We start from the raw sequence: 25,953 nt of genomic DNA, 5'->3' as shown, positions 1-25,953 counted from the left end.
AGAGGACCCGCTTCACACCTTTTACAACGGCTGCGATCTAGGCGCAGGCAAACGCTCGATTAGAGCGCGCATGCATGTATCCACTGCCCAGCAAGGGTGTGCCATGCAGATACAGACCGTATCATCCCACCTCACAGCTGCTTAACGTCATCACCACAACCTCTTGCTACAACCCCTGTTAACCTGCTCCTGGAGCTGTCTCACAGCTGCACGTCTACCTCCTCGTCCTCCCACTGCTCCAGCCCGGGGTAGTCCTCCTCCTCCCACTCGCGGAACATGTCCTCGCCGCCCGCACCGGCACCGGCATGGCCCAGGGCGGCGCCCGCAGAGCGCTTCTTTGCCGAGCCAGGCGGCGAGCCCGTAGTGTTGGCGGTGGTGGCAGTGGTGGCGCGCGGCGCGGCCGGCGGAGCAGTCGCCGGCGCCTTGGGCACGCCGGAGCCGGGGCCGAGGTTGGAGCCGGTGCGAGCGCCGTGGTGGGTGGGGGCGGGGCCGGGCGGGTCCATGCAGCGGCCGGTGGACGGCGCTGGGCCGGCGTCAGTGGTGGCGGGAGGCGCGGACTGCGGCGCGCCGGGGCGCGGGCCGGCGGGGCTGGTGAGCAGCTTGGAGGGCTGCGGGTTCTCCGCGGCCTGCATGGCGGGTAAGCAGCGAGGAGGATATTAATGAAGCATTAGGGGTACCGCATAAAGCAACGGCTTTGACACACATGTGCTTCAGGGGGACCAACTCCCGGCATTGAACAGCTGCCCCACTACCAATGCATCGAACTCACCAGCTGGTCAAAGGCACGCTTGAAGGGGCGCTTGCGGCCACTGGCGTCGCTTGCGACCACCGGCGGGAGGTAGCCGTCCAGCGAGCCCTGTGGTGGTGGCGAGGGCGGGCAGAGTGGGTGAGCGGTGTTGGGATGACGCCAGGCGGCGGCACTGGCGAATGAAGCCAGGACTAGCGGCATATGCAGTGGCGCAGCACCCGCCATATCCATTGGAGCCCCGTACAATTGGTAGCATGGCCAGGTGCTGCGCCAGCAGGTGTGGAGAACACCTTGACGCCCACAGGTAATGGCCGCGCACAGGATGGCTGCTGCAGCGTCGGAATGATGGATGCTCCGCCGAAGATCCCAACACCGTATCTACCACCACGGCCCCAATCCTTCTGCACTACGTCTCCGCCGCATTCCCCAACACACACATGGGCGCACTCACCCGGCTGCGGCTGGAGTTGGTGGGCGACGACGCCACCGCCGACACCGCCACGTCACCCTCCGAGTTGATGGACGCCAGGCGGGCGCGCTCCGCGTACTGCACACATGCGCACAGATGCACGGTGACTTCAGCAGCCAGCACGGCAGATGAAGATAAGATTGGCACCATTGGGCACGATTGTGAGAAGGTTTCGTTGACAGGGGTTCACAAGGACCGCACTCACCGACAGCACAGCGCCAGGCCCCGCGTCCTCGTCTCCGTCCTGGTCATACTTGTGCAGTTGGCGGCGCCAGACCTTTATCTGCAGGGACAAGACGCGAAAGCAGCAGGTTATAAACCACATACGACTACGCAAACAGAGGTATTGACGCAGCGCACGTTATAAGAAACCCCGCCCTGGCTTACCAAGCCCTCGAACGCGCGCTTGCTGTTGTTTAGGTGCATGTCAGGGGTCTGGGGGTCGCCTTTCTGCCGCTTGTCCCTGTGTGAGCGACGGCGTGGGTCCGTGTACCCGTCAGCGATAGAGAATGCGCCATCGGGATGGAAAGGTTGGGGGCTAGCACGGCGGGAAGGCCGGTGACTGAGCTCCACATGTCAGGTGCCGGCCTGCCGCGCCGCACCGCCGGGATGAGGGTAGCGTGCGATTGCAAATCGCCCCCAGCAGCGCCCCCAGCAAGCACCAGGATTCCAGGAAGCTGCCTGCAACACCCCACCCCATGACTGCATGCCTTCACTGAAACGTTGACCAGCGCCAGCCCCGCATGCAGCTCACTTGGGTATGAGTTGCAGGTAGCGCTGGTACCCAAGGGTGTTCTTGCCGTAGTCGATCTGCTTTTGCCGCTGCGCGAGCCTGTGGTCGTCGAGGTCTTTGCAAGGGGGCTTGACGTCCTTCTTCACCGGCGACTTAACCCACGTAGGAGGCACCACAGCTGCGTTGCTGACGGGGCCTGCGCAAGAAATGGGAAGGCGCATGAGCTGTCAGTGAGGAAGACGGCTGGGGAGGTGTCGCCCTGTCGGCCGAGCGAGGGGGGCAGGTTTCGGGCTGGCCAGCTATTTCGCCTTTCAACAGGTGCGGCACATTACATTTTCAAATCTGATGACTATTCCAGTTGGGTTGGTGCCAGCAAGCGCGTGCCCCTGGCAAATGGCATGCGTCGCCGCGAATGGTGCTCTTCTCAAGGCGTACCTCGCACATCGTCGACGGCAAACTCAGCGCTAGTATCCAGAACACGTCCGCCGCTGTACATCCTGGTTGCCATAGCGTCGCCTTCGCCCTTCGGCTGGTTTGTCCACGGAAAAGACCGCCGGCTTGCCGAGGCTTGACTGTAGCTTTTCCTAGGCCTCTAGCAGAAAACCTCTTAGCTAGCTAAGAGGTCAGTTGAGGCGAAAAATCCGAACCAGTTCGAATGTGTGAAAGCTTCAAGGCAAAGTTCTAAAGTGAGAAGAGATACAACGGTCTGATATAGGTCGCTGAGGATGAGTGTTGGTGATAGTGAAGTGAACCGCCAGCTTTTGAAAGTTGTGGGCCCATCGGCGATGTAACAGCACCAGTTGAGACACCTTCTTCACCTCCATGCTCTGGGCAAGCTTCTGTTTGTATTCTGTGAGGACATCTTTTGCCGAGGGGATTAGCAAAGCGGCGAGGGGAGCAGCGAGGGGAGGCGACTGAGGCCGCTTACACGCCAGCCGTCCTTGACAGGCCCAGCACCGCCGGGCCCGCTTCACGTCAACTGCACGTGGCAACACACCTGCTGTACAGGCCTCATCAGCAGGATGTATCGACTGCCCGGAGCATTGCCCCGACGGAGTGCCCCTCACGACTGCTCCCACTTGCATGCCCACACGATCGCCGCCAAGGCATGCGACCACTGTCACAATATACGTTAACAACTGCACATGGTTGGTGGTACTACGCACAGGCACTCGGCCTGTGCTGTTGAAACTATGCCGCATGGGTGCCCCAATCTAGGACACTCTAGCTTTTGCCCGCATACTGCACGGCGCACTTTGGCAACAACCAGTCTGTGAATTCGCAAAACACGCCACCGTCCAAGATAATAGGGCCAACAAGGCCCATCTCCGTCTCAGATTCAGTATCATCAAGGGTTGTGCGGTGTACAATCGCGCCCGCAATTCAATGTAGGGGTTGAAATGACATCATGAACTTGGTCCTTGGTCGGTCAGATGGCTGAACGGAAAAGTCGAAGTCCACTTGCGATCATTGTATCTCCTAGTACGCCCCACACAGGGCCAGGTGTCTCCATCAGGTTCGTCAGGTGTCAGGCAAAATACAGGTGATGGCCGGGTAGTGGCCAGTCCGGTATACTTGTGCTGGCAGCGGTGCGGCCTGGCGCAGGCGACCTCACCGCAACAGCAGTGACGTGAGACTGTCCGCCAATGCCTGCTCCGCACCCTCAGCCATCATTGGCCGCTGCTGCTGCACCTTGTCACCCGCCATCGCTGCCCCCTCCGACATCCGTGCTGCCGGCTTCTCGACCACAACCACTGCTGAGCAGCCCGCCCCCATTCCCACATCCAGCTGCGCCGCGGCCGCCTGGGATGCCCGCACCGCCACGCCGTAGGTGACGGCACCGCCAGCCGCCGCCGCCGCCGCTGCTGCCGCGCTAGCCAATGGAGCGCCCGTCGCCGCCTCCCTGTGGTTGCGGAAGCCCAGGACCTCTGCCCCACCGCCATACACCACCTCCACTGGCAGCGCCAGTAGCGGCTGGCCCTCCGCCTTGCCGGAGGCAGGGGCGATGGTGGCGGCCCCGCCGCGCGTCAACACCATGCGGCGGCCCGCCTCCGTCTCGCACACTGGATGGTACGCGACGATCGGGTCCGCGCCGCCGTCGTCATCTCCAGCGACTACGACCACCGGCACCAGGGCAGCGGCGGCCGCCGCCAGGTGCTTGTGCTGCTCCGCAAGCCGCTGCAGCTGCTCGCGGCTCAGGCCCGGCTGCTGCTGGCACCGCTGCTCCTGTCCCACACTGAGCTTCTTCTCGTGTGCCCACACTCCCTCACATGTTGCATCGCTGGCGCCACCGGAACTGCTGGCTTGCCGTGGGCGCTCGCCACCCGCCGCAACCGACTTGACCTTGCTGCCTGACCGGTCGCGCGGCAGGACCTCGCAGCGAAAGCCCAACGATTCGGACTCCTCCTCCTCGCCCTCCGACATGAGTGTGCGCCGCCGCCGAGATGAGTGGCTGTGGTGGCTGTGGTGGTGCTGCTGCGGCTCCAGGTAGCCGTCCAGTGAGCGCTGCAGAGGAAGGGAGGTAGGCAGAAGGGAAGTGAGGCGGCGACGACGACTGAGCTGTACTGTTGCCGGCAGTCACAACACGGCAAGCAGCTGAGTTGGGTTCCCCATCCTATGCACGCTTGCAAGTGTCCAACCGCCGCACGCGACTCACCCGGCTGCCGCCGCACGACGAGGTGGGTGAGGAGGGCCCAGCGGAGGCGGTGACGGACAGCACGGTGCTGCCGTCGCCGCACGCCGCGTCCGAGTAGGAGGCCAGTGAGGTGCACTCCGCCAGCATGGGCAGCGGCGGCTGGGACGGCGGCACCACCACCGACAGGCCCCGGCTGCCCGCGCCATAACTGTAGCTGCTGCTGGCGCTGGCGCTGGGGTAGGAGGCGCAGGAGCTGCGGGAGGACCGCGAGTGCTGCGGCTGGCGGGGCACGGCGGCGGCGGCTGAGGAAGATGCAGAAACGGAAGCCTCCTGCTCGGCGTCGTCATCGTACTTGTGCAGGGCACGGCGCCACACGAGGACCTGGGGAGGCGTCAGAACAGGCAGCATGCGCCACAGGTTGGCGGAAGCACATCCAGGAGCAGCTTCATGCACTCATACTTGTCGCCGCGCTCATACGGCAGGACTAAGTGCTGATGGACGATGCCAATGGTAACATGAATGCATTTATACCACGAGGGCCAACACAGGCGCGGATCATGATGTCGCACCTGGCCGTCGAAGCGGCGCTTGCTAATATTTGCGTTGATATCAGGCGTGGCCGGGTCTGTCCGCCGCCGCTTGTTCCTGCATGCAACAAAGTAGGATGACATCGTGATGGACGGTCTTGGCGAGGGCAGGTTTATGTGTGCGGCGGCGGCGGTCTGCGGTCTGCCGCAAGTCCCGTGAGCGTGTCGAAGTTTTGACCATCATCGCAGCCATTGCCCTAGAGGACTAAGGACGCCCAATACGTACTGATTGTATGTTTATAATACTAAAGCAACATGACGCGACAATGCATAAGAAACGAAGAGGTATTTTGTTGTGCATGTGCCCCCCACCCCCACCCCACCCCACCCCCGCCCGGACCGGAGCACGGGGCCGGCCCCGCAAGCCAGCCCTGCTATCTGTTCCTAATTTCGCATGTCCATACCCATAAACATCTTAAATGTGCATAGCAACATTCCAAAGCACCGAGACGCACCGTGGCACGAGTTGTAGATAGCGCTGGTATCCGACCGTGTTCTTGCCGAAGTCGATCTGCTTCTGCCGCTGTGCCAGCCGGTGCGGATCTAGGTCCAGGATTGGCTGCTTCGCCGGCTGGCAAGTTGACTCGGGAGAGTTAGCAGCGGTGGAATTGGCGGGGCCGGCGGGCGGGGCGCGGGCATCCGCCGCGGCGGCCGGGCTGCTGAAGTCCCCATCGCGCGACCGAGGTGAGCTCGGCGAGCCCTGGCTGCCGAGGCTGAGGCACGCATCACTTGCCACGCATGTCCGCGGACTTGGCGGTCCTCCCAACAGCTCTAATAATAGCCCGTCAGAAGGCAGCGCCGCGGGGGGCGGCGGCAAAGCGGCTGTGGGACAGGGCGGGGAGGGGCAGGGTTCGAGGCGGTCAACGGATGACTCGGTCAACGAGCTCGGACCCGTGGCACGTAGGACCCCCCTGCCCTCGGCGCTACGGGTCCACCATGCCCGTGCCCCCGCGCCCGCATGCTGCTGATATATCACTGAGAGCAGTGGACGGGGCGGTCCAGGGCTGGGGCGACGGGCTGGGGCCCAGGGCTGGGGCTCCTCCAGGTCAAGTCGCCGAGCTCGCGCGACGGAGGTTACCCAGACGAAGACTTCGCCTTTCTCCTTGCACACAGCGCCTCCTTGCGCAAAGCCCGGCATTCTGAGGTCCTGCTCACCTACAGCCGCCATTTGGTGCGGTTTGAGGCTTGTCCTGCACAGCCTCGCGCAGAACGGCGCTGGCAACCAATGGGAGGTCGAAGTCGGAGCCCACCCGCCCCTTCGTCCGCAGCCGTGCCGAGGTGTCCGAGCGCTATCCGCACGACTATGCTCGCCCCAGATAAGCGAACTGCGGGAGCAAGCGTGCTCGAGGCTCGAGCGGCTCGAGAACGCAGTAGGTCCCGTATGTTTCAAAAGCGCCCGGGAAGTATGCTTTGGGCCGTAATTTGCCTAATTATGTATATCCCTATCAACTGTATCTGGTTGTAGGCCCAAGGGCGCATTGTAAGCAAATTTCCATGTAAGCAAATTTGAGCTGGCCCAGACATGCGTGCGTAGGCCAAATGTGCTTGCAGACCCAACTCGCTTGTCCTGACTGATGTAACCTATACATATCTCAATGTGACAGAGCCGCGGTCTGCGCGCTGGACGTTTCCGCCGGTTGGGTTCCGTCCTCAGGGATTCGCTCGTAAATCGAGGGCTGGCTGCTGTTTTTTGCAGACCACTTTGTAAGCCGCTCCTGAATGAACCAAGCCAACCGAACAATGTCACAGCATGCCGGAGGACTTCCAGCGAGCGACGGGCGCACGGACGTGATGGGGAGCAGCAGCGAACGATTGCCAGCAGGTTCTGGTAGCTGCCTACACCCTGGCTGCAGCGGATTGTGCTGTCTGGCAAAAGCCCCAGTCTCCGACACCATCGTCGTTTCTACCGCGGCCCCCTCCGCGGGTTGTGACCTGAAGCTGGTGCGGCAGTTCATGCATTGGAACAGATCGCGTACAGAAAGTTTGGGCCCGGGTCGGGACTGCTGGGTCTGCGCCTGCGTTACGGCGCTGCGCTTGCCGTCAACGCGTTCCCTTCCCCCGCCCGCCCTAGAACACTGCGTATTACACCTGACTTGTGGCTACAGGCGCTGATCACCGCACCACCGCCACCGCCGCCGCCGCCTGCTGCTGACCCCAGGTGTGCTGCGACGGCGCGCTGATGGCCAGCCGCTGCGTGCTGTGCCGCGCCTCGTCCGTGCTGCGGTCAACGCTGGAGCTGGAGCTGCCGGAAGCAGGCGAGCTGCGCCTGCCGGCAGACAAGGCCGAGTCGTGGCGCATGGCCCTCAGCTTGCTGAGCCTGGAGGTGAGGGCGGAGGTTGTGGTTGTCTACACTTCCAAGGACTTCAAGTCAGGCTAGGGGATAATATGAGCCGAGGACAAGGAAGACAAGGAATGGGCATGGGACGGGGCGACTTGCAGGAGGCCGGTGCGGAGGGCGATCAGAGCGTTTGGCGTGCAGGCGCAGCTAAGCAGCAGCTGACCCCGCCCCCGCGGTGCCGACTTTGGCCCGGCATCCTCACAGGCGTACCCGCTATCGCTCGTGACATCGGTGAGCGGGCCTGTGCACGTGCACGTGCATGTGCATGTGAATAGTGGCGACTACACATGTCCATGCACATGTGCCATGTGCATGGGAAACAGGTGCACGTGCCGCTTCTTCGCGCTGTGCTGCGCTGTGCCGTGACCTCCTCCAGCGGGGCTGAAAGCCACTGCCCTACCTATCCACTCGCCCACCCTGACACCCACGCCTCACACCCTCCCCCCCCCTTTCCTCCCACTCCCCACAGGACAACGTCGTGGACCTGCTGCTGCTGGCCGACAAGTACGACATACCCATCGTCCGGGGCGCCTGTGTGAGTGGGGTTTGTTGGGTTCCATGGCTGGAGCTTGGCTGTCAAACCCACCAGCCCGTCGCTGTGCGCTCAAGTCGCCGCCGTGCCGCCTCCTCTACCCGCGCCAGCAGCGCAGCCACACGCTTTCGCCTCTACCTCTCAAACCCGGCCGCGCATCCCCATCTGGTTTGCTTCTTAATCACTCAGAACACATGACAAATAAGCAACCTTATATTGACGAAATCTATGTCCTCCCTCCGACCCGGCCAGGCGCACTTCCTGCACCTGAACGCGCGGCAGCTATCTCTAGTGCCGCCGCTGTCCTCTGCCTCCAACCTGCTCACCGCCGCCAGCCTGGTCATCAAGTTCGTACAGCCGTACCCGGGGCTGCAGCAGTACGGCAGTACGGTACAGGCCCGACTGGATGATGAGCTGGCGATGCTGAGGATGCCGCCGGACGGTGCGTCGGCGGCGGAGCAGGAGAGCGCAGGCGGAGAGCGCGGCTGCGTGTGCGGCAACGGGGCTAGGAGCGCGTCGTAGGATGAACGGGCACGGCTTGCAGTGCTTGGTTTAGTAGGGGCGGCAGGCCGCGGGTTTGCAGGAGGCGCATCGGGAAGCGTACTGCGCGTGCCCGCTTCGTTTGTTCAAGCGCGTGTGCGCGCCGCGCTGCGCTGCCTCTCGTGTTGGCGGCCCCCGCAGTGCTGCTGGCGGCTGTCCAGGCTGCGGGCGGCCCGGGCGCCCCGGACCGCGCCGCCTCCGCTCTGGCGGCCTGGCAGCGCGACCTGGTGCGGCTGACGTCCGAGCTGCACGTCCTGGTGGGCGCCGCCGACTACGCAGGCACCGTGGCGCCGGAGGTGCAGGTGGGCGGGCGGGGGGAGGGAGGGCGCGGGGGGGGGGGGCCGGGGAGCGGGGAGAGGGAGGTCGGGGAGGGAGGGGAGGTGGTAGGTCTTTCCATGTACGCAGGTGCGTTCCGTACAGTTGGGCCGCGCGCGCCCGATATGCAGCATGGTTACCCGCCCTGCTGTGTGTCTGCATCCGCATCCGCACGTGCGTGCCTGCAGGCGGCTGTGACCTTGGGGCTGCTGGCGGCGGTGCGGCACAGCGCCTCCCGTGTGGCGCCCACGTGCGGCCGCTGCGGCGGCGTGCTGCAGGCGGGCCCAGGGGCACTGCACGCAGACTGCGCGGCAGGTGGGTGCGTGGGCGGGCGGGTGCGTGGGTCCGGTAGGTGGACGGGTGGTCCCACAAGCTGCCACGGTGCCCTGGTGCGCTGCGTCCGGAACGAGCGCACGCTTCCCTTTGCCGCATTGGCTTTAGTGCTCGTGTCGCCCGCCCATCTCCCAACCTTCCCAAACTCCCCGCCCACACACAGCGCAATACACAGACCTGCACACACGCGGCTGCCGGCTGTGCAATGCGCCCATGCTGCCCACCCATGCGCGCTTCTGCAACTCGTGCGCCTACCGCAAGCACAAGAAGTCATAAGGTGACACGGCGGGCGGCGGGGCGGGGCTGCGGGACGGGGCGTGCTGAGGAGGCCGCATGCTTGCAAGGGCAGAAGGAAGGCGGGGCATCGCCGGACATGAACCATGGGAGCAGGGTGATGGGGTGTACAGTAAGGCATGAGGCGTAGGCTGGAGAGTTCACTCAGCTTAGGCCGCGCGATTGTGTGTAAGTGTTTCTACGTCATCGGAATATGTGGAGAGCCCCGCGAGTTAATTTGCATTGCGAGATAAAGTGGAGGGCAGCTTCACGCAGGATGAGTCCCAGATGCAGAGCAGGGCCTGTGGACCTGCAAGTTGAAGTGCTGACGAACAATCAAGACATGATGGGTTGGGGTTGATTGTGTGATGATGTCATTGTGTTTGGTGTTACCATACAGTATGGTGGAATTTGCGTGTAGTCATGGCCGGACTAGATTGTGCATATGAGCTAGGTGGGCACGGTATGTCTGAGTGCGGAGTGTTGGTGTCAGCTGTTCCAAGACCGGCGGGGGAATTGGCCGCGACCGCGTAGTATCGGTGTAGCGCACGAGGCAGTCGTTGTTGCCGAGGGACAGCGTTGGGGGGCGTGGGCATGCCGTGAGCTAGAAGCGGGATAAAACCACTCGCCAAGTTTTGGGTCACTCACAGGCACTCGCCAAGTAAACGTGGTGACTTTCTCCCGGCTCTGAGACAAACTTGGTGTGTGGTTTAATCCCGCTTCTAAAGTGGGCGCACGGCATGCCAACACCGCCCCTCAGCAACTACCGTCTGCAGTCTGCCCGCGCTACACCGTAAATTTTGGGGCGCGATACGTGTCGGTTTGGGCGGGAAAGGCGGCAGGAAAGGCAGGCGGGAAGGGGGCATCAGTTGATGGGACTGTATGGGACTCTTGATGGGACCGGATGGGACTTGCAATGCATTGGGCGCTGACTAACCGCACATCATCTGGCAATTTGTTTCCACAGTTTGTTGCGATAGAAGCGTTTCTGCGCTGCTACGGGTGGCTTGCTGATCATATGTTGACATTTGCGGTAACTCGTTGGCAGTCTCACGCTGCTTCTCGCGACTCTAGCGTAGTCTGATCAGTAACCACCTTATAGTATCCCCGCACCAGAAGTCACAGCGCATCGAGCGCCAGCAGCTCAGGCGCGGGCTCGATGGCAACGATTGCGCGGCCTTTCGACTGTCCGCGGTTGCCAGTCCGGCACAATGGCCTAGCCGCCACTGCATGCGCGCCAGCGCGTATGAAGCCTGGTGTCGGAAGTGCCTCGGGCGTTCGGGCGCAGGCCGGAGCGTCGGTCCCTGCGCCGCGATCGCCATCCCGCCCGCGCCCAGCTCGGCGGAAGCCCGCGCCGCCGCACCCAGCAGCGGATGGCTCGGTAGCGCCACAGCATTCGAAGGTAGGTGTGGACTACAGCTATGCGAGCTCGCGTGGCGCGAACGGGGATGACGTTGATGGCAACCGGCGTGCGCTCGTGACGTGACCGGTGAGCTCCCAGCGTGGGGCCATCACAAGTGGAAGCGCCCTCCCGCTCCGCCCCTGCACAGGCAACGCCTGCAGCGAAGGCAAGCAGCTCAGCCCCGCCTGCAGCGGGTGCCGTTGCCACAGAGGCATCACCGCCCCTCCCTTTGCAGCAGCTACCCCCAGTGGTCGCGTCGCCATCTGCAGGACCAGCTGCTGATACTGCAGCAGATGAGGCGAAACCGCACACCACCGGTAGCACCAGCGGCGGCGGCGAAGTGGCGCTTGAGGCTGCTACGGCGCCCCCGGCGGCGCGGCGGCGCAGCCGGAGCAAGACTGCAACGACGCCAAGCAGCAGCAGCGGCACTGCCGCTGCCGCCAAAGGCAGCACTGGCGGCGGCAGTTGCAGTGGCAGTAGCAGCACCGCCGCCGCGAGCAGTGGCACCAGCAGCCGCGTCAGCCGCAACAGCCGCACCACAAGGGCGGCCGCCACCGCCACCACCCCTACCGCCATCACTAGGGCCATCACTGGGACCACCGCCACGGAGACTTCCACAGACTCCGCCACGGCCGTCGCAGCTCCGCCCAAGCAGCGAGCCACGGCCACCAGCCGCAAAAGCCGTAGCACCAGCAGCAGCACCAGCAGCCCCGACGACGGCAGTAGCAGCACCGGTGGCAGCAGTAGCGCCACCAGCACCACCAAGGCCCGCAAGGTCCCCAAAACCCCAAAGGCCACCAAAGCGAAACCCAAGGCTGAGGCGCACCAGGCCACAGCCACCCCCCGGCTGGAGGCGATCTGGGCGCCGGCCGCCGCACACGCCCACCGCGCCGCCCGGCTTCTGGCGAGCACCTGCCCCTGGCTGCTCACGCCGGCAGAGGTGGCGGTGGCGGCGGCGGTGGCAGAGGTGGCTGAGGCGGCGGCGGCAGCGGAACACGCCGGCACTGCTGCGGCTAGTGCTGGTGCGGCTACTGTGCAGCACCCGCAATCCGCGGCGGCGGCGGCGGCGGCGGTGGGTCGCCGCTGGGAGGCTGTGGAGCCCCTCGCGCCGGTCGTGGTGTCGGCGGCGGGTGCCGCTGACGGAAACGGGGACGGGTTCGAGGTGGAGCGGACGATGTACAGTGCGGCTGTCCTCGTGACGGAAGCCAGTGGCGGCAGTAGCAACGGCACCGCCGGCGGCAGTAGCACTGTGCGGTTGGCGCCTGGTAGCCTTGTGCTACTGCCGCCCGGCACGCCCAGCAGTACCCAGCAGCACCGGGGTGGCGGGCGGCGGCGCGGGTGGTGGGCGGCGGTGGTGCAGTGCATCTACAGCGAGAGGCGGCGTCGGGCGGCGTCGGTCGCGTTGGGCAGCGTGGGTGCTCCGGACTGCGGCGGTGAAGGGCCGTGTGGCGAATGGGAGGAGGCGTCTGAGCCGCGCGTGCAGGTAACTGGATGGCCGCTGTGCTGCCCGGGTGGGTGCATGCAGCTATATGATGAGCGGTGCCAGCGCAGTGCTTTGCTCCCATTCGGCTGCCTGGGCGCCACTGTGAGGCTGGTTGTGCGTACGTGCCAGTGCTTTTTTTGCAGTGCTCTTACCCCTGCTCTCAGTGCATGTGCCACCCGTCCTCGACACCTTCCTACCTTCCTGCCCGTCTCTCGCACGCTTCTTCACGCACACACAAACGCCCGGCCCGCTCTCCTTACCTTTTTTCACCTTGCACCGCCCGCCCACACGCACCTCGTGCCCCGCACGCAGCTGCGGCCCCTGGTTCACGGCCGCGACACGCTGCTGCGCCACGACCTGTCCGCCCCCCTGGAGCTGTACCTCCTGGACCTCGGCACAGACCACCAGGCGGAGGCGGAGGACGCAGCGGCAGCAGCAGCAGCAGCAGAGGAGGAGGAGGCAGGCCTGATGTGCGGCGGCAGTAGCAGCAGCGGGATCAGAAGAAGCGGCAGCAGTAGCGGCGGGGTGCTGCTGGAGGAGTTGGAGCTGAACGGTCCGGAGCTGGCGGCGGCGGGGGTGCGGGTGCTGGGGCTGGACTACCTCGGGGGTGGAGGCGGGGGCGGAGGCGACACCATTGCGGCTGCGCAGGTACGGCTGGTGGGGCGTGGTGTGGTGTGGTGTGGTGGGGCGTGCGGCGGCGTCACGGATGTGCAGGCCTTTCCCTAAACACGCAGCCCTGATGCTGAATTATGGTGTGCCGTATGCGTTTGCCACCATGTGTATGTGTTAGAGAGCACAAAATCAACAACAACAAGAACTGTGCTATGCGTTTGCCACCATGTTTGAGAGAGCACAAGGGAAGAACACTAACAAAAACTGTGTATGTGTGTGTGTGCCGCACAGGCTGACATAGAGCGTGCGGCGGCGGACGACGCACGTGCGGCCGCGGGCCAGCCGCCCGTGTTCGTGCTGCGGCACGTGTACTGTCCCCTGCGTGGCATGTTCAGGGGGCTGAGGGGCGGCAGCAGCAGCAGCAGCAGCAGCAGCAGCAGTAGCAGCAGTAGCAGTGGTAGTAGCAGTGGCGGCGTTGGACTGCAGCGGCTTGTCCGGGGGGAGCTGGCGCTGGGAAGCTACGTGCCGCCGCGGCGGCAGCCCGGGGTGAGTGCCGGCGGGTGGGGGTGCGTGTGCGCAGGGGCGGCCGGACGGCAGGGTAGCTATGTACGTGCCACACACTCAACACGGCACGGCGGTTATTACGTAACATACCTTACCGTACGGTACCGTACATGTTTACTTGCATTATGTCACATCCATCTCACCCGCTGATGCATGCCATCATGTGCCGTATACGTGTGCCGTGCAGGGGCTCGGCCCGCAGCTGCTGTGGCACGACGCGCCGCCGTCACCCGCACCTGCAGCAGCGGGCGGCGCCGGCGCTGCAGGAGTGGCTGGGGCGGGGCCGGGGCTGGGGCCGGCGGCTGTGACGGCGACGGGCTTCGTCAAGGACGGCGTGGAGTACCGGGTGCGTGTGCGTGTGTGGGGGGGGGGGGACGGCGGCGCTTCACCATCACCTGTTATACCTCATTCATTCTTACATGGTCTAGCTAACATGAAACAAACGTGTTCAGGTGGGTGACTTCATGTATGTGTGCTGGGACGCGGCGGAGCCACCTGCAGCCCGGAAGCGGCGGCCCCCCCCCAGTGGCGCTGGCGGCGGGGGCAGCGGTGCGATGGCGTCTGCCGAGGCGTCTGCGACGGAAGAGGAGACAGAGGCGGAGGCCTATGAGGCCGAGGCGTCTGAGGAGGAGGAGCTGGAGGAAGTCGAGGACGGGGGCGAGTACGAGGACGAGGAGGACGAGGAGGAGGAGGAGGGCGAGGGCGAGGCCAACAGCACCTCTTCCAGGCGGCCGAGTGGCAGCAGCGGCAGCGGCAGTAGCAGCATCAGTAGCAGCAGTGGTGGCTCCGCGACCACCAGCCTGGCGGCCTCGGCCTCCGCGGCTTGGCTCAAGAAGTCAGGGAAGCCCAAGGTACCTTGGTGTTGCCTTACGGCGGGCGGTTGTTGGGCAGCTCCCTGCATGAGCGTGTATGTGTGTGTGCGGCGCGGCACCGCCGTACAGCAGCAGCACGCGGCTAGGTGCCTGTTGGCTGATGGGCGTGATGGACGGCGGACCGATTCCGTGTGACGTCCTGCTCACATGCACACGGGCGGGTTGATGGATGCCGTACACCACACACATCACATGCACACACGTTCCCCTCTCCCCTCCCCACACATAAAACCACCACAGGGCAGTCTGGAGCACGTGAGGGCGTGGGGCGTGGTGCAGCTGGCCGGGGTGACGGCGGCGGCTGGTGCTGCAGAGGGCTCGGCGGGCAGCGCACTGGCGGCGGGTGTGGCGCTGCAGGTGGGCAGTTGCGCTGCGTGTGTCACGCCGTATGTCATGCTCAGCATTTCATCACATGGAGCCGGCACCCAATCAAGCCCGCGCGTGCGTATCGCATGTGTTCACCGTCAACTGCTGGCGCTGGCTTTACAACCTGAATCCACCCTAAAGGTCCATTCCACCAAAGCACAAAGCCATCCCCTTCCTATCTTTCACGTTCCTTGTACCGTACTGTGCGGGCCACAGTAGATTCGCATGGAGCCCGACGCCATTCTCCGCCCCCATGTATACGGAGCTGCCAAAGCTGCCCCACCCCACCTCCCTCGGCCCAACCCACTCGCCCCATGCCACCCACAGGTCATCCGGATGCACCGGCCCGAGGACATCAGTCGCGAGCTGGCGCACTCGGCCGGGAGCTGGTGGGAGCTGTACGCACCCGCACACACACACGCCGCTGGTGCTGGTGCTAGCGCTGGCGCCGGTGCAGGCGCAGCAGCCGCTGCAGCCGCCTCGGGCGACAGGGCCCCACCACTCGACTTGCTGTCTTTGCCGCTGAGTGCAGTGCGTGGCCGCTGCTCCGTCCGCCTGCCGGCGTCAGGTTCGGCGGGTGCTACTGCAGCTGCAGCAGCCGTGAGCGGCAGCAGCATCAGTGGCTGGCAGCAGCAGGCGCCGCGGCAGCAGCACGTGTGGCAGGTGGTGGGAGCATACGACCCCTCCACGGGGCAGGTGGGGCCGCCGCCGGCCTCTCTTGAGCAGGCCGGGCTACTGCCGCCACCGCCACCGCCACCGGCACCTGCTGCTACAGCCGGCGGCCGTGTTCGTGCAGGCCCGCTGCCGCCGCCGCCACCGCCTCAGCAGCAGCCGCCTCTGGTGGCCATGGACATATTCGCGGGGGCGGGCGGCCTGAGCCTGGGCCTACACCAGGTATGTACGGCGCGTGCGACCTGGTGTGTGTGTGTGACTGTGTGTGTGTGTGTGTGTATGTGTGTGTGTGTGTGTGTGTGTTTGTGACTGTGTGTGTGTGTGTATGTGTGTGTGTGTGTGTGGCTGTGTGCGGGTGTAAGTTTGACGGGTCAAAGGGAAGGTGCAGCGGCTGGCGTAGCTAGCCGATGCGCAGTGTGAGCACGTGTGCGGTGCGGGTCACCGTGTGGCACCACACAGTCATGAGGCCGGTTGTACGGTGTTGTTAGTCAGTCAGGTTGTTGGTGCCGCCCCCCCTACCCCAATACGCCCTCGCTGACATACACACACACACACACACACATATACACACACACACGCGCGGACACACGCGCGCACGCACCCCATCATTAATGCTCTTCAAATCGCACACTTGCGCAGTCTGGTGTGGCGGACACGCGCTATGCGGTGGAGTTCGACACGGCTGCTGCCGCCGCCTTCCGCGCCAACCACCCGGGCGTGGCCGTGCACCGCCTGGACTGTAGCGTAATGCTCACGGTGGGTGGTGGCGCGGGTGGGGTGGGGGGTAGGGGGGTGGCTGCTGGGGGGGGACGTGACGGGGCGAGGGTTACAGGATGGCCAGGTTTTGGGCGTTACAGTCGTGTGGATGGTGCTGTTGTGGTTATTCGGCGGGTGGCCGGCTGTAGTTAACGGCCGCTGAGGATGAGGAACGTGGCCGTGTCACCCGTGTGTGTGTGTGTGTGTGTGTGTGTGTGTGTGTGCGTGTGTCTGAGCCCCACTTGCCTGCGTGTGTGTGTGGCGCCCGCAGGCCGCGATGGTGCAGGCGGGCGCACGTGACAACTGCGTGGCGGCGCCCGAGGTGATGGCGGAGGCGGAGGCGCTGCTGCAGCGGCAGCAGCAGCAGCAGCAAGGGCAGCAGCAGGGGCAGCAGGAGGAGGGGCAGCCGCCTCCGGAGGCGCTGCCGGGCCCAGGTGCTGTAGATCTGCTGGTGGGCGGGCCGCCGTGCCAGGGCTTCAGCGGCATGAACCGAGACAACGGCTCGGAGGGCTCCGTGCTCAAGAAGAGCATGGTGCGTGTGTGTATGTGTGTGTGCATGTGTGCGTGTGTGTCTGTGTGTGGGAGTGTGCGTGCGTGGGTGTGTTGCTGAAGGGGGGGTGGCAGCACACGTCGTCAAGTACGGCATCTTCCACGAGCGAGGGAAGGGCTGCTGCGGAAGTAGGAAGGCGATGTGGCGCCCACTCCTGCACGCGCGCGCATACACACGTAGTTATGCACACCTGGCCCTAAACATGCTGGGCTCTGGGACGTATTTCCCTCTGGCTTACATGCGCGTCCACGCACGCAGATCAAGGCGTACCTGTCTTACGCAGACTTCCTCAGGTGGGTGCTGATCATGGGAGCCGGGGCGCTAGCTAGCAAACCTAGCCAGCTAGCTAACATACCGCCAACTCGCCAAGCAACCAACAGCAGCCGCTGACCCCCAGTCCCCCAACAGCTAGCGCCGACGCACCCCGCCCGTACGTTCCCTGTACGTACGCCTACATAACCTGCTGCAAATGCACCCACACGCCTGCGCCCACACACGTGTATCTCGTGTGCACTCCCCACAGGCCCCGCTACTTCCTGCTTGAGAACGTGCGCAACTTCGCCGCCCACGAGGGCGGCCGCTACTTCCGACTGGCGCTGAGGAGCCTGCTGGACATGGGGTACCAGGTGGGGGCAGGGGCGTGTTTGCAGTGGGTGCGTGCAGGGATGTCATGTGCGTGTGTGCGCGCGCGCGTGTGTGTATGTGTGTGTGCAGTGTGTGCATCTCCCCGCACGCCAACACCATGCCCCTCACCACCACCACTGCGGCCACGCGCGCGCGTGCGCGCTTGCACATACCGTACACACAGGTGCGGGTGGGCGTGCTGAACGCCGCGCACCACGGCGTGCCGCAGTCCCGCTCCCGCACCTTCATCTGGGCGGCGCTGCCGGGCGAGCGCCTGCCGCACTGGCCACAGCCGCTGCACGCCTTCGACCACACCATGCTCAGCCTGCCCGTGCCGGTGCCGGCCTGGGTGCTGGAGCACCCCGACTGCGTCGCCGCGCTCCAGCGCGACAACGCGAATGTGACGGTGCAGGACCGGGGTGGCCGGGGTGATGGCGGCGGTGAGGGGGTCGCGACGCTGCGGTATTGGGCGGCGTCGCCGGCGGCGGGCGGCGCGCCGCTGCGGCCGGTGACGGTGTGGGACGCGGTGAGCGACCTGGCGCCGGTGGACAACGCCGACGGCAATGACTGGAGGTGCGTGCGGTGGGCGGGTGCGAGGGCAAGGCACGTACGGGGGCTGGGGGCGGGCTGACGGTCGGGGCGGTGTGTGTGTGTGTGTGTGTGTGTGTGTGTGTGTGTGTGTGTGTGTGTGCGTGTGTGTGTGCGTGTGTGTGTGCGTGTCTCAGTGGCCTACGCACACTTGGCATGCACGGCTGCTGCACCGTGCACCCCCAGTTTTCACCACCTACACCCCCGGACCCAGCACTTGTACGCAACCCTGATTCATGCAGGCGTGTGGCGCCCTACGGCAGTGCCCCCCAGACGCCCTTCCAGCGGGCCATCCGCGGGGCGGGCGTTGGTGTCGACGTGGAGGCGGCGCTGGGAGAGGGAGCAGGAGGCAGCGATGGCGGCGGCGGGGTGGCCGGGGCGGTGTCGGTGGCACTTGATGAGTCGGCGGCGTCGGCGGCTCTGGTGTCGGACCACGTGCCGAAACGCATGCAGCGCGAGAACTACACCCGGTGCACGTGAGTGGTGGTCGGCGGGCGGCGGCGATGACGCCCACACATGTTCGTGCGGTTGGGCTTGGGCGTGTGAACCAATTGTTACCCCCACGAGCCACAACACCCCCAGCCCACATGCATCACGTCATGTTCATGGCCCCATCCGCCATCCCCCACCCTTCATTCACCTGCACGCCGCGCTTTCCCACGCTGTAACACGTAGGCACATACCCAAGGACACCCCGGGCGCGGACTGGCACTCGTTGTACGACGTGGTGGCGGCTGACCCCTCCCTGGAGCTCATACACATGCCCGGCGGCAAGGTGCGTGCGCGCCGGGTTGGCTGGCGGGTGGGGCGCGCGTGCCGCCTGGTGTTATGTGATGGCAGCATACCGCAGGCGGTCTAGTAGCCATTGACCAGGCAAGCTCACACCGCGTTATGGCACACAGTAACCGTGTGTTCCCCATGCCGGCCTGCCGCTGCTGGTACTGCTCGCACATGGTGTTGCTGTGTAGACCAAGCCGCTGGTGCCCAACCTGTGGAAATCCGCGGACCGCCACAACGGCTGGAAAGGACTGTACGGCAGGTGGGGTTGGGGCTATGGGCTGGGGCTATGGGCTGGGGCCGTGGGCTGGGGCCGTGGGCTGGGGCTGGCAGCAGGGTCATGCGTGGGCGCGTGCGTGCTCGCCTCACACTTGTCGTGGTTTGTAGGCGTCGACGCGCTCGACATCCTTCTTTCCCTTGGTTTGCCCAGTGTCGTGCCCTGCATCCACGATTTTCTTATCGCTTCCTGCCGTTCCTTGGAACAAAAGCGCCAACCCACCCACCCACGCACCCACCCGCATGCAGGCTGCCGCGTTGGGGCTGCTTCCCCACCGTGATCACGGAGCCCAGCCCCAGCGGGAAGGTGGGCCAGGTGTTCCACCCGCTGCAGGACCGCATTATGACCGTGCGCGAGTACGCCCGGGCGCAGGTGCGTGCGGGCGGGCGTGAGATCGGGTGTGTGGCAGTACTGGCGATTGGGTTGTTAAGGAAGCTACGGCGTATTTGTGCATAGCACTGTGTTGAACGTGTCATGGATCTAGTCATGTAGCCCACGCATGGCCGCAGCAGCAGTGGGTGATGAGCAACCCCAACTCAGTTGTGTTATGCGCACGAATGCCATCGTGGTCTCTTCATGTGCGTGTGCACCACAGGGCTTCCCGGACTCCTACGTCTTCTCCGGCAAGGTCAAGGCGCGCTACTGCCAAGTCGGCAACGCGGTCGCGCCGCCCGTGGGGTTGGCGCTGGGGCGGCAGCTGGCGCAGGCGGTGGCCGCAGCAGACCGGGAGCGGAGGCAGCTGCCGGAGGGGGAGGGGAAGGTGGCGGAGCAGCCGCCGGGGGTGTCGGTGGTGGAGGCGGTAGAGGCGGCGGCGGAGGCGGTAGAGGCGACGTAGTGGGGATCAAGGCATCAAGTTGAGCCGGGCATCCAACAGTTGGTTGCAGTCGAGGCTCATTCACACATAACTACACTGCGGATTGGGTAATTGGGTTGGACCATTCGGGGATCGCTTCCCCGATTCTGCCGCGTTACCACTCAGCTCCCCGGCCTGGCCGTCCTGGCACAGCCACAATCGCCTGACCCTATATTTGGAAGATAGGGCTGTTGTCAAGCTACTCTTCTTGTAACTTTGCAACCAAGTATGCTACATTATGATGAACCGACCATCTATGTTCAGCTAACTCACTGCTTCCACATTCTCTACTCGAGACACCGCGGCAACCGCTAGCCTATGCCACACCACCGCTACATACCGTCACGCCATGCCCCGTCCTGATCAGCAACTCATCAGCTCGCCTCACGCACGCGCTCACAGAATGGGGTCATGCCCGTTCCAGTCGACCTTCACGCCCGGCCAGCGCGTCTCAATCACGCACTCCAGCGGCGGGATGTTGTGTCCCTCGCACTTGCCGCGGTCTCCAATGGTGGTGCCCATCTTGGCAGTCCAGCCGCCTCGCGGGTCCTTGGACACAGACAGCTTGATGATCGAGTCCTGTGTGGGGCGGGTCCGTCGGTGCGTCGCAGGCGGCATGAGTGTGGAGGAAGCGCTAAGCACGCGTTAGTCAAACAGCTAGGGGTTCCCTGAACATCCGCGCCTTGCCCCTAACCCCCACGTACGGTGACCTCGTGCGCAGACCTCCTTCCATATCATTACTGCGGTGCGCTCGGGTTGGGTGTGCCCCCCCCCCCCCCCCGCCGCAGGCGGGGGCCCAGCTCCCGGGCCCAGCCCTCATGTTGCCTCACGTCTGGCTCTGCCTCCCGCACCTGTTCCCCGCACTTGATGCGCCTCCCCCTCGCCTCCCGCCCCCCGCCCCCGCCTCCGCGGCGCCCGCCCGCACCATGTTGGCCAGCTCGTCGTAGTAGCACAGGTCGAAGGGCAGCGCATCGCGCATGCAGCGGGCGCCGCTGTCCTTGTCCGCCGCGAACAGCACCGTGAAGTGGCTCTCGCTGCACACCACCCACACCGGCAGCGAGGGGCTCTTGAGCGAGGCGCCCACCTCCACGTACCTGCACAGGCGTGGGGCGGGGTGGGTGGGGACTTGGGAGGGAGCGTGGGGAGAGGTGGCACAGCAGCAGAGAGCAGGACAACGCAGGGAACAGCATGGGACAGCCAAGCCGGGTTGAGGCATCGCGCTGGGGTGGGGGGCAGCCGTACATGACTGATGGCGTTACAGGTACGGCATGTAGGGGGGCACCAGTACGGTACGCGTGTTGTCACGCTCGCACCTGCCACTTCCCACACCCCACTCACTTGTACCACTCGAACAGCGTCAGCATACCCAGCCTGCACTTCCGGCTGATGCCCTTGAGCGTGGTGGTGCCGTCCAGGTCCTTGTTGCCGTCAAACACGTTGGACGTGGCCGACCCTACAGAGCCATCCAGGCAGTCAGGTAGGCGAGGCGAGGCGGCAGAGCAGAGGCAGACGCCGTGGGCAGGGCGGCAGCCAACGCAGCGGGATGCAAAGACGCTGCTCGCCCCTCTGCGCCGGCCTGCTGCCATCCTGCTCTCCTCCCCCACCTTTTCCCCTCCTGCCAGCTGCTGCCAGCTCCTCACCCACCCCCGTGACCCGCGTGACCTGCTTGCTCTCTCTTCTGTGTTTCCTTCCTTATGGGACGGTGGACCCCCCCCCCATCCCACCCTGCCACCCACCCACCCACCCACCCAGTATGAGCAGGTGCACCAGCTCCTGGGTGCAGTAGCCGTGCATGCCCATCAGGCTGTTGTTGGGCTCGTCCATGTCGGCCTGCGCCGGAGGGAGGAGGCACGACACAGGCAGGCAGGGTAGGCGGGCGCGCAGGCGCAGGCGGGGGCAGCGGTGTTGTGCGCTTGTGCGTCAGGCCGAGCACACGCGCGGCAGACAAGCCCACGCCCATTCGCCGCTGGAGGCGCGGATACAGGTGCCGCCACTGGCCGTGGGCTCCAGGCGACGTTGGTCAGGCCGAGGAGCCTAGCAGCGGCCGCAGCCTCGCTTGCCACTGAGCCCGCTGCTGCCTGCAGCTGCGGCCCCCGTCCCGCCCCGCCCCTCCTCCCCCCCCCCGCCCCGCCCCGCCCCGCTCCGCACCTCCCCTCCCCGCCCCTGCCCTCCTCTCCCTGCCGCCTGCGCTCACCCGCACGTTTGCGACGCCCCTGCTGAGCGCGGCGCTCATGACCAGCAGCACCACACCCCAGCCGTCCTCCGACATGAGCAGCGGCAGCGCGCCGCGGACCAAGTCCTGCGCGGCGCAGGGCGCAGGCGGGATGCGGCTGACGGACGAGGCCGTGTCACGCGGAGCACGTGCATGAGTTGGGCCATGCACGCCCCGCCAACCATCCCACGCCACACCGTGCTGCCTTTGCCGCGGTCTGCTGCCTAGGTCCCATGCTGCGTGAGCATCATCGACTGGATGCCGCCCCGCGCTGTGCGCCCATCCCGGCTCTGCCCCGCCGGCCCCGGCCCCGGCCCCGGCCCCGGCCCCGGACACCCACCACCAGCGCCTCCCGGCTGGATGCGCTGTGGCTGGTGAGTGTGCGGCACAGCTGGTCGTAGCCCAGCTTGCTGGCGGCGCCGCCCGCCTCGCCCTCGGGCAGCACCAGCACCGAGTGGGGGCCCATGCGGGCCTGCGCGTGCAAAGGTGCCAGGCAGCACGGCCAGCAAATATTGAGATGGGCAGATGAGGTTGTGGTTGAGAGGTGCTATTACGCCTACTGTACCCGTCTGTCAGCCCGCCATTAGCGCAGGCATGCAGGTGATGCCACCACCGTGGTGTTCACTCACGTCCCACAGGATCTCCGCAATGGCGGCCGTCAGCGCCGACAGCTGCTCTGGCGTGCGGGGAGTCGTGTTGAAGCCGGTGGTCTGGAGGAGGAGGGACAGGGCGGGATGAGGAGGAGGGAGACAAGGAGGGAGGCGAGGCCAGGTGCATACCACCCAACGCACATTCCATTTGCACGTGGGGCATCACAGCAGTGGCTGGTAGAACCTAATGCCTGCCCATCCAGCAATATGGCGGCCCGTGTCGTAGGACCCATCCACCCAGCAATGCACCCCATGCCCCTCCACCGCACCCACCGGGCTGTGTAGCGCCCCCAGGATGTGCGCCTGCACCGCCGCCAGCACGCCGCAGGGGCCGCCCAGCTTCTGCACCAGCCCGAACTGCAGCCCCGCGTGCGTGTTGAAGAAGAAGCCCTGGGTCCGGGAGGGGAGGGGAGAAGGAGAGCGTTGGGGGCCAGATTGGCAGGAGCGAGGCCTTAGCTACATGGGGCATTGGGCATGGAGCTACAGAAAAGCGGGTATATAAGGGGGTGCAATGCGCTATTGCTGCATACAGCAAACTCCTTCCATAGGCCTGCCCCGACCTCGCCAGCACGTACCTGCTTCCATGACGGCGGCGGCTGGCCCATGTTGCCCCACAGCAGCGTCTTCAGTTGCCGCATGGTGTCAGGCGAGATGGGGGTGCCCTGCGTCCCATGTGCATTGCGCGCATGTGCACAGCGCCGTTGCAACCATGCCAGGCTCAGAATACGTCATGGCAACCCGCGCAGGCCTCATCCTGGAAAGGTAAGTGGTAAGCTGAAGGGCTTCGCGCCGGATAAGTGTCACTGCGCCACGACCAGCAAGCCAGCAGCCCCAGCCGCCACGCCCGGGCCTCCAGTTCCCCAGCCCCGTGCCCCAGCCCCCGCACGCACCGGCTTGCGCAGCGCGGGCCCGCCCGAGATGCGCATGGTGGCGAAGCCCGCCGCGCCCATGCTGGCTCCGTGGCCGCCCGCGTCGTCCTGCCCGAACTCCTCGTCACAGTCCTCCAGCACCAGCTCGTTGCCGCCAGAGGGCCGGGCGGCGGGCGCGCGAGGCGGCGCCGTGGCGGACATGCCGCCCGCCGGCCCTGTCGCCGGCCCGCTGGCTGCGAGGAGGGAGCAAGGCTTCGCTGTGACTAGAGCCCTTGCATGCGTAATTTCGCCTCCGACAGGCATGTGCTTGGCAAGGCAAAGCGCATCGACTGAACCGATTCGGTGCCGGACTCCCCGCCCACACATATGGTATGCAAGTACGCAAACCATGCATCGTGTGCGCCCCCGGCCCACAGTTGCGGCCCACAGCTGCGCACCAATCTTGACGGCGTTGGGCGTGCCCATCATCATGGTGGACATGCGCGGCGCCGGCGACACCCCCGCTGCGGGCGAGCCAGTGCCCGAGCCGGAGCCCAGGCCGGGCCCGCGCAGCGCGCTGGCGGACGCCGAGAGCGGCATGCCCGGCGCGCTCAGCCGTGCGGCGGGTCGGGCGGCAGCCGGGGAGTTGTCGCTGGCGCCGTCGGGGCTGCGGGCAGGAGGTTGGGCACACGTGGTGAGTGCCACGCAGGCGTGCCGGTGCCGTGCGGCCATCTGCGCCCATGTGACAGGTCATGCACCGTGCCCCTGCTCCTGGTTCTAGTACCAGTCCCAGTCCAGCACGGCCGCAGCCCCACAGCCAACACCCGGCCACGCACCGGCGGGGGGTCCCAGCTGGCGACGCCCCTGATGACGGCGACGGCACTGCAAAGCCCTGGCGTGGCGGCGGAAGACCCCCTGTGGTCGGTGCCAATGCGACGGTGTCAGCATACAACAAAACGCGACGACAACAGCACGCGCCGGCCCGCTTGCTTGTGTGACCCGCACGCCATGGCTGTACAACCGCTTTCACAAATGCACAGCGCTGGTAAGGGCTAGGGTACACAGGAGCCTGCATGAGACCTGGCCCACGAGGCAGCCAAGTAAGGCACTCACCTGGAGCGGTGGGTGCAGTGGCTAGCCCCAGAGCGCTGGGCCTGCGGTGTGGGACGTCGAGCCAGCGGTGCAAGCAGCGTGACGGAGGATGTCCTCAGTACGCGCGGTACCGATGCAACCCCAGACAGTGCATCTGCGTAACCTCATCAGTTCGAAAAGCTTTGGTGACGATGGCGTGGATACATCCAATCCATGTCCTCGGCTGCACCCAGGGAAGCCACCACACCACGTCGCCCCTTGCAGTCGCCCCGCTCACAACCTAACCCCATCCCAGTGTCCTCTCCAGCAGCCCGTGTCGTCCACCGATCCACCCACCGGCGCGGCATCATCGAGGAAGCCACGGGCGCGGACGCATCCTCCGGGCCATCTCCTCGCGGGCCCGCAGCAGGCTTTGCCGCGGGGCGGGGCGCCTGTTGATACGGGCGGTGTTACGGACGGCGGGGGTTAAAGCGCCAAGCGAACATCAGGGCTCGTCCGTGCCGCTTATTCAACAACCCCCTCCGGCCTGCATAGCCCAGGCAGTCCGGCAAAGTTGCGATCCGCTGAGCAGCAGCCCCGCACCTGTGCACCAGGCCCGTCTGACCACGTGTTGACTTTGGCCATCTGGTACAGCACCCAGACGTCTAGTGTCGCGGGCACCCCCTCCGCAGTGGGGTTCTGCTTCTTGTAGTAAGCAGCTGCTTTATCAAGTCCCAGCGACTTACGAAGCACCTCCCGCTTGGTGATGCTCTTGCTGTGTTTGGGCTGTTGCCGCGGCGCAGCAAGGGGCGTGGGGGTTGTCAGGGTGGGGGCATTGCCACATGTCAGATGTGGCACAAATGCCACACCGCTGTGCCCTTCCGCAGCTTTGGGCAGCTGCTGCTTACTCGTCCCCATGCATCATGTTGCACAGTATGCGCGCCAGATCGTCCAAGAGCCTCACCTTCTCTTTGTTGAACTCCTCCAAGGACTTTGTGCAGCCTGCACGAACCAGGTACTCCCTAACCAAAGCTTCTACAATATCGGTGGGATTCACGGATTCAGGGGCTGCTGACATTGGTCCATACACGAGTCCTCGCGGGCAGGCGCGGTCGTCCCGTAGCCACGCAAGTCTACTGAGTAATAATGCAAGTCACAAAAATATTACTTGGTTACATTAAATGACAACCCAACCACGGACATGCGTGCGCTGAGATGAATGCAATCGGGCCGCTCGCCGACTCCAAAGCTTTCAGCCCTCCTTAAAATAGGT

The 25,953-nt window shown here is 65.2% G+C and overlaps 5 protein-coding genes across 5 annotated transcripts; 2 read left to right on the top strand and 3 right to left on the bottom strand.

Moving 5' to 3' along the window:
- Nucleotides 1-9: 9 nt before the first annotated feature.
- CHLRE_06g286800v5 (uncharacterized protein) lies at nt 10-2,808 on the bottom strand. The gene is made up of 7 exons (XM_001695313.2): nt 2,386-2,808; nt 1,972-2,146; nt 1,605-1,680; nt 1,423-1,500; nt 1,200-1,295; nt 770-856; nt 10-626 (listed from the first exon to the last, which is right to left on the bottom strand). The coding sequence occupies exons 1-7, from the start codon at nt 2,444-2,446 to the stop codon at nt 201-203; spliced, it is 999 nt and encodes a 332-aa protein (XP_001695365.2). The 5' UTR covers nt 2,447-2,808; the 3' UTR covers nt 10-200.
- Nucleotides 2,809-2,862: 54 nt separating this feature from the next.
- CHLRE_06g286750v5 (uncharacterized protein) lies at nt 2,863-6,607 on the bottom strand. Its single transcript, XM_043063356.1, has 5 exons — nt 6,328-6,607; nt 5,628-5,994; nt 5,155-5,230; nt 4,607-4,966; nt 2,863-4,455 (listed from the first exon to the last, which is right to left on the bottom strand). Exons 1-5 carry the CDS (start codon nt 6,338-6,340, stop codon nt 3,562-3,564), a joined length of 1,710 nt encoding a protein of 569 aa, XP_042924062.1. The 5' UTR covers nt 6,341-6,607; the 3' UTR covers nt 2,863-3,561.
- A 91-nt stretch (nt 6,608-6,698) lies between these two features.
- On the top strand, nt 6,699-10,544 carry CHLRE_06g286700v5 (uncharacterized protein). The gene is made up of 8 exons (XM_043063355.1): nt 6,699-7,113; nt 7,331-7,495; nt 7,715-7,741; nt 7,980-8,045; nt 8,295-8,484; nt 8,724-8,884; nt 9,086-9,212; nt 9,394-10,544. Exons 1-8 carry the CDS (start codon nt 6,913-6,915, stop codon nt 9,504-9,506), a joined length of 1,050 nt encoding a protein of 349 aa, XP_042924061.1. The 5' UTR covers nt 6,699-6,912; the 3' UTR covers nt 9,507-10,544.
- A 54-nt stretch (nt 10,545-10,598) lies between these two features.
- Nucleotides 10,599-20,164, top strand: CHLRE_06g286650v5 (uncharacterized protein). The gene is made up of 18 exons (XM_043063354.1): nt 10,599-10,905; nt 11,054-12,388; nt 12,701-13,036; nt 13,292-13,546; nt 13,752-13,910; nt 14,017-14,415; nt 14,677-14,793; nt 15,130-15,696; nt 16,114-16,230; nt 16,502-16,762; nt 17,039-17,073; nt 17,304-17,406; nt 17,589-17,977; nt 18,235-18,468; nt 18,668-18,767; nt 18,961-19,031; nt 19,295-19,418; nt 19,642-20,164. The coding sequence occupies exons 1-18, from the start codon at nt 10,750-10,752 to the stop codon at nt 19,879-19,881; spliced, it is 4,998 nt and encodes a 1,665-aa protein (XP_042924060.1). The 5' UTR covers nt 10,599-10,749; the 3' UTR covers nt 19,882-20,164.
- Nucleotides 20,165-20,166: 2 nt separating this feature from the next.
- CHLRE_06g286600v5 (uncharacterized protein) lies at nt 20,167-25,848 on the bottom strand. Its single transcript, XM_043063353.1, has 16 exons — nt 25,645-25,848; nt 25,284-25,466; nt 25,038-25,132; nt 24,723-24,763; nt 24,446-24,524; nt 24,068-24,276; nt 23,652-23,863; nt 23,337-23,423; nt 23,035-23,151; nt 22,741-22,821; nt 22,452-22,583; nt 22,094-22,198; nt 21,648-21,729; nt 21,238-21,352; nt 20,825-20,993; nt 20,167-20,478 (listed from the first exon to the last, which is right to left on the bottom strand). Exons 1-16 carry the CDS (start codon nt 25,756-25,758, stop codon nt 20,296-20,298), a joined length of 2,004 nt encoding a protein of 667 aa, XP_042924059.1. The 5' UTR covers nt 25,759-25,848; the 3' UTR covers nt 20,167-20,295.
- Nucleotides 25,849-25,953: the final 105 nt, after the last annotated feature.

The sequence above is a fragment of the Chlamydomonas reinhardtii genome, chromosome 6 (genome assembly GCF_000002595.2).
Source record: "Chlamydomonas reinhardtii strain CC-503 cw92 mt+ chromosome 6, whole genome shotgun sequence".
Classification (NCBI taxonomy): Eukaryota; Viridiplantae; Chlorophyta; class Chlorophyceae; order Chlamydomonadales; family Chlamydomonadaceae; genus Chlamydomonas; species Chlamydomonas reinhardtii.
This window is presented reverse-complemented; position numbering and strand designations above follow the sequence as displayed.

What these genes read in the sequence shown, in the direction of transcription:
- CHLRE_06g286700v5 (XM_043063355.1), top strand. Translation starts at nt 6,913, where the DNA reads ATGTCACAGCATGCCGGAGGACTTCCAGCGAGCGACGGGCGCACGGAC. An exon ending in TCAGCTTGCTGAGCCTGGAG is followed by an intron (nt 7,496 to 7,714) that starts GTGAGGGCGGAG and finishes GCATCCTCACAG; the next exon opens with GCGTACCCGCTATCGCTCGT. An exon ending in GCACGCAGACTGCGCGGCAG is followed by an intron (nt 9,213 to 9,393) that starts GTGGGTGCGTGG and finishes GCCCACACACAG; the next exon opens with CGCAATACACAGACCTGCAC.
- CHLRE_06g286650v5 (XM_043063354.1), top strand. Translation starts at nt 10,750, where the DNA reads ATGAAGCCTGGTGTCGGAAGTGCCTCGGGCGTTCGGGCGCAGGCCGGA. An exon ending in TAGCGCCACAGCATTCGAAG is followed by an intron (nt 10,906 to 11,053) that starts GTAGGTGTGGAC and finishes GCCCCTGCACAG; the next exon opens with GCAACGCCTGCAGCGAAGGC. An exon ending in TGGAAAGGACTGTACGGCAG is followed by an intron (nt 19,032 to 19,294) that starts GTGGGGTTGGGG and finishes ACCCGCATGCAG; the next exon opens with GCTGCCGCGTTGGGGCTGCT.
- CHLRE_06g286800v5 (XM_001695313.2), bottom strand. Translation starts at nt 2,446, where the DNA reads ATGTACAGCGGCGGACGTGTTCTGGATACTAGCGCTGAGTTTGCCGTC. An exon ending in TACCTGCAACTCATACCCAA is followed by an intron (nt 1,681 to 1,971) that starts GTGAGCTGCATG and finishes TCGCTCACACAG; the next exon opens with GGACAAGCGGCAGAAAGGCG. An exon ending in CCAACTCCAGCCGCAGCCGG is followed by an intron (nt 857 to 1,199) that starts GTGAGTGCGCCC and finishes CCACCACCACAG; the next exon opens with GGCTCGCTGGACGGCTACCT.
- CHLRE_06g286750v5 (XM_043063356.1), bottom strand. An exon ending in AGCGCCGCTTCGACGGCCAG is followed by an intron (nt 4,967 to 5,154) that starts GTGCGACATCAT and finishes ACGCCTCCCCAG; the next exon opens with GTCCTCGTGTGGCGCCGTGC. An exon ending in CGTCGTGCGGCGGCAGCCGG is followed by an intron (nt 4,456 to 4,606) that starts GTGAGTCGCGTG and finishes CTTCCTCTGCAG; the next exon opens with CGCTCACTGGACGGCTACCT.
- CHLRE_06g286600v5 (XM_043063353.1), bottom strand. Translation starts at nt 25,758, where the DNA reads ATGTCAGCAGCCCCTGAATCCGTGAATCCCACCGATATTGTAGAAGCT. An exon ending in TCCTCGATGATGCCGCGCCG is followed by an intron (nt 24,764 to 25,037) that starts GTGGGTGGATCG and finishes CCCACACCGCAG; the next exon opens with GCCCAGCGCTCTGGGGCTAG. An exon ending in TGGGGGCGCTACACAGCCCG is followed by an intron (nt 22,822 to 23,034) that starts GTGGGTGCGGTG and finishes CTCCTCCTCCAG; the next exon opens with ACCACCGGCTTCAACACGAC.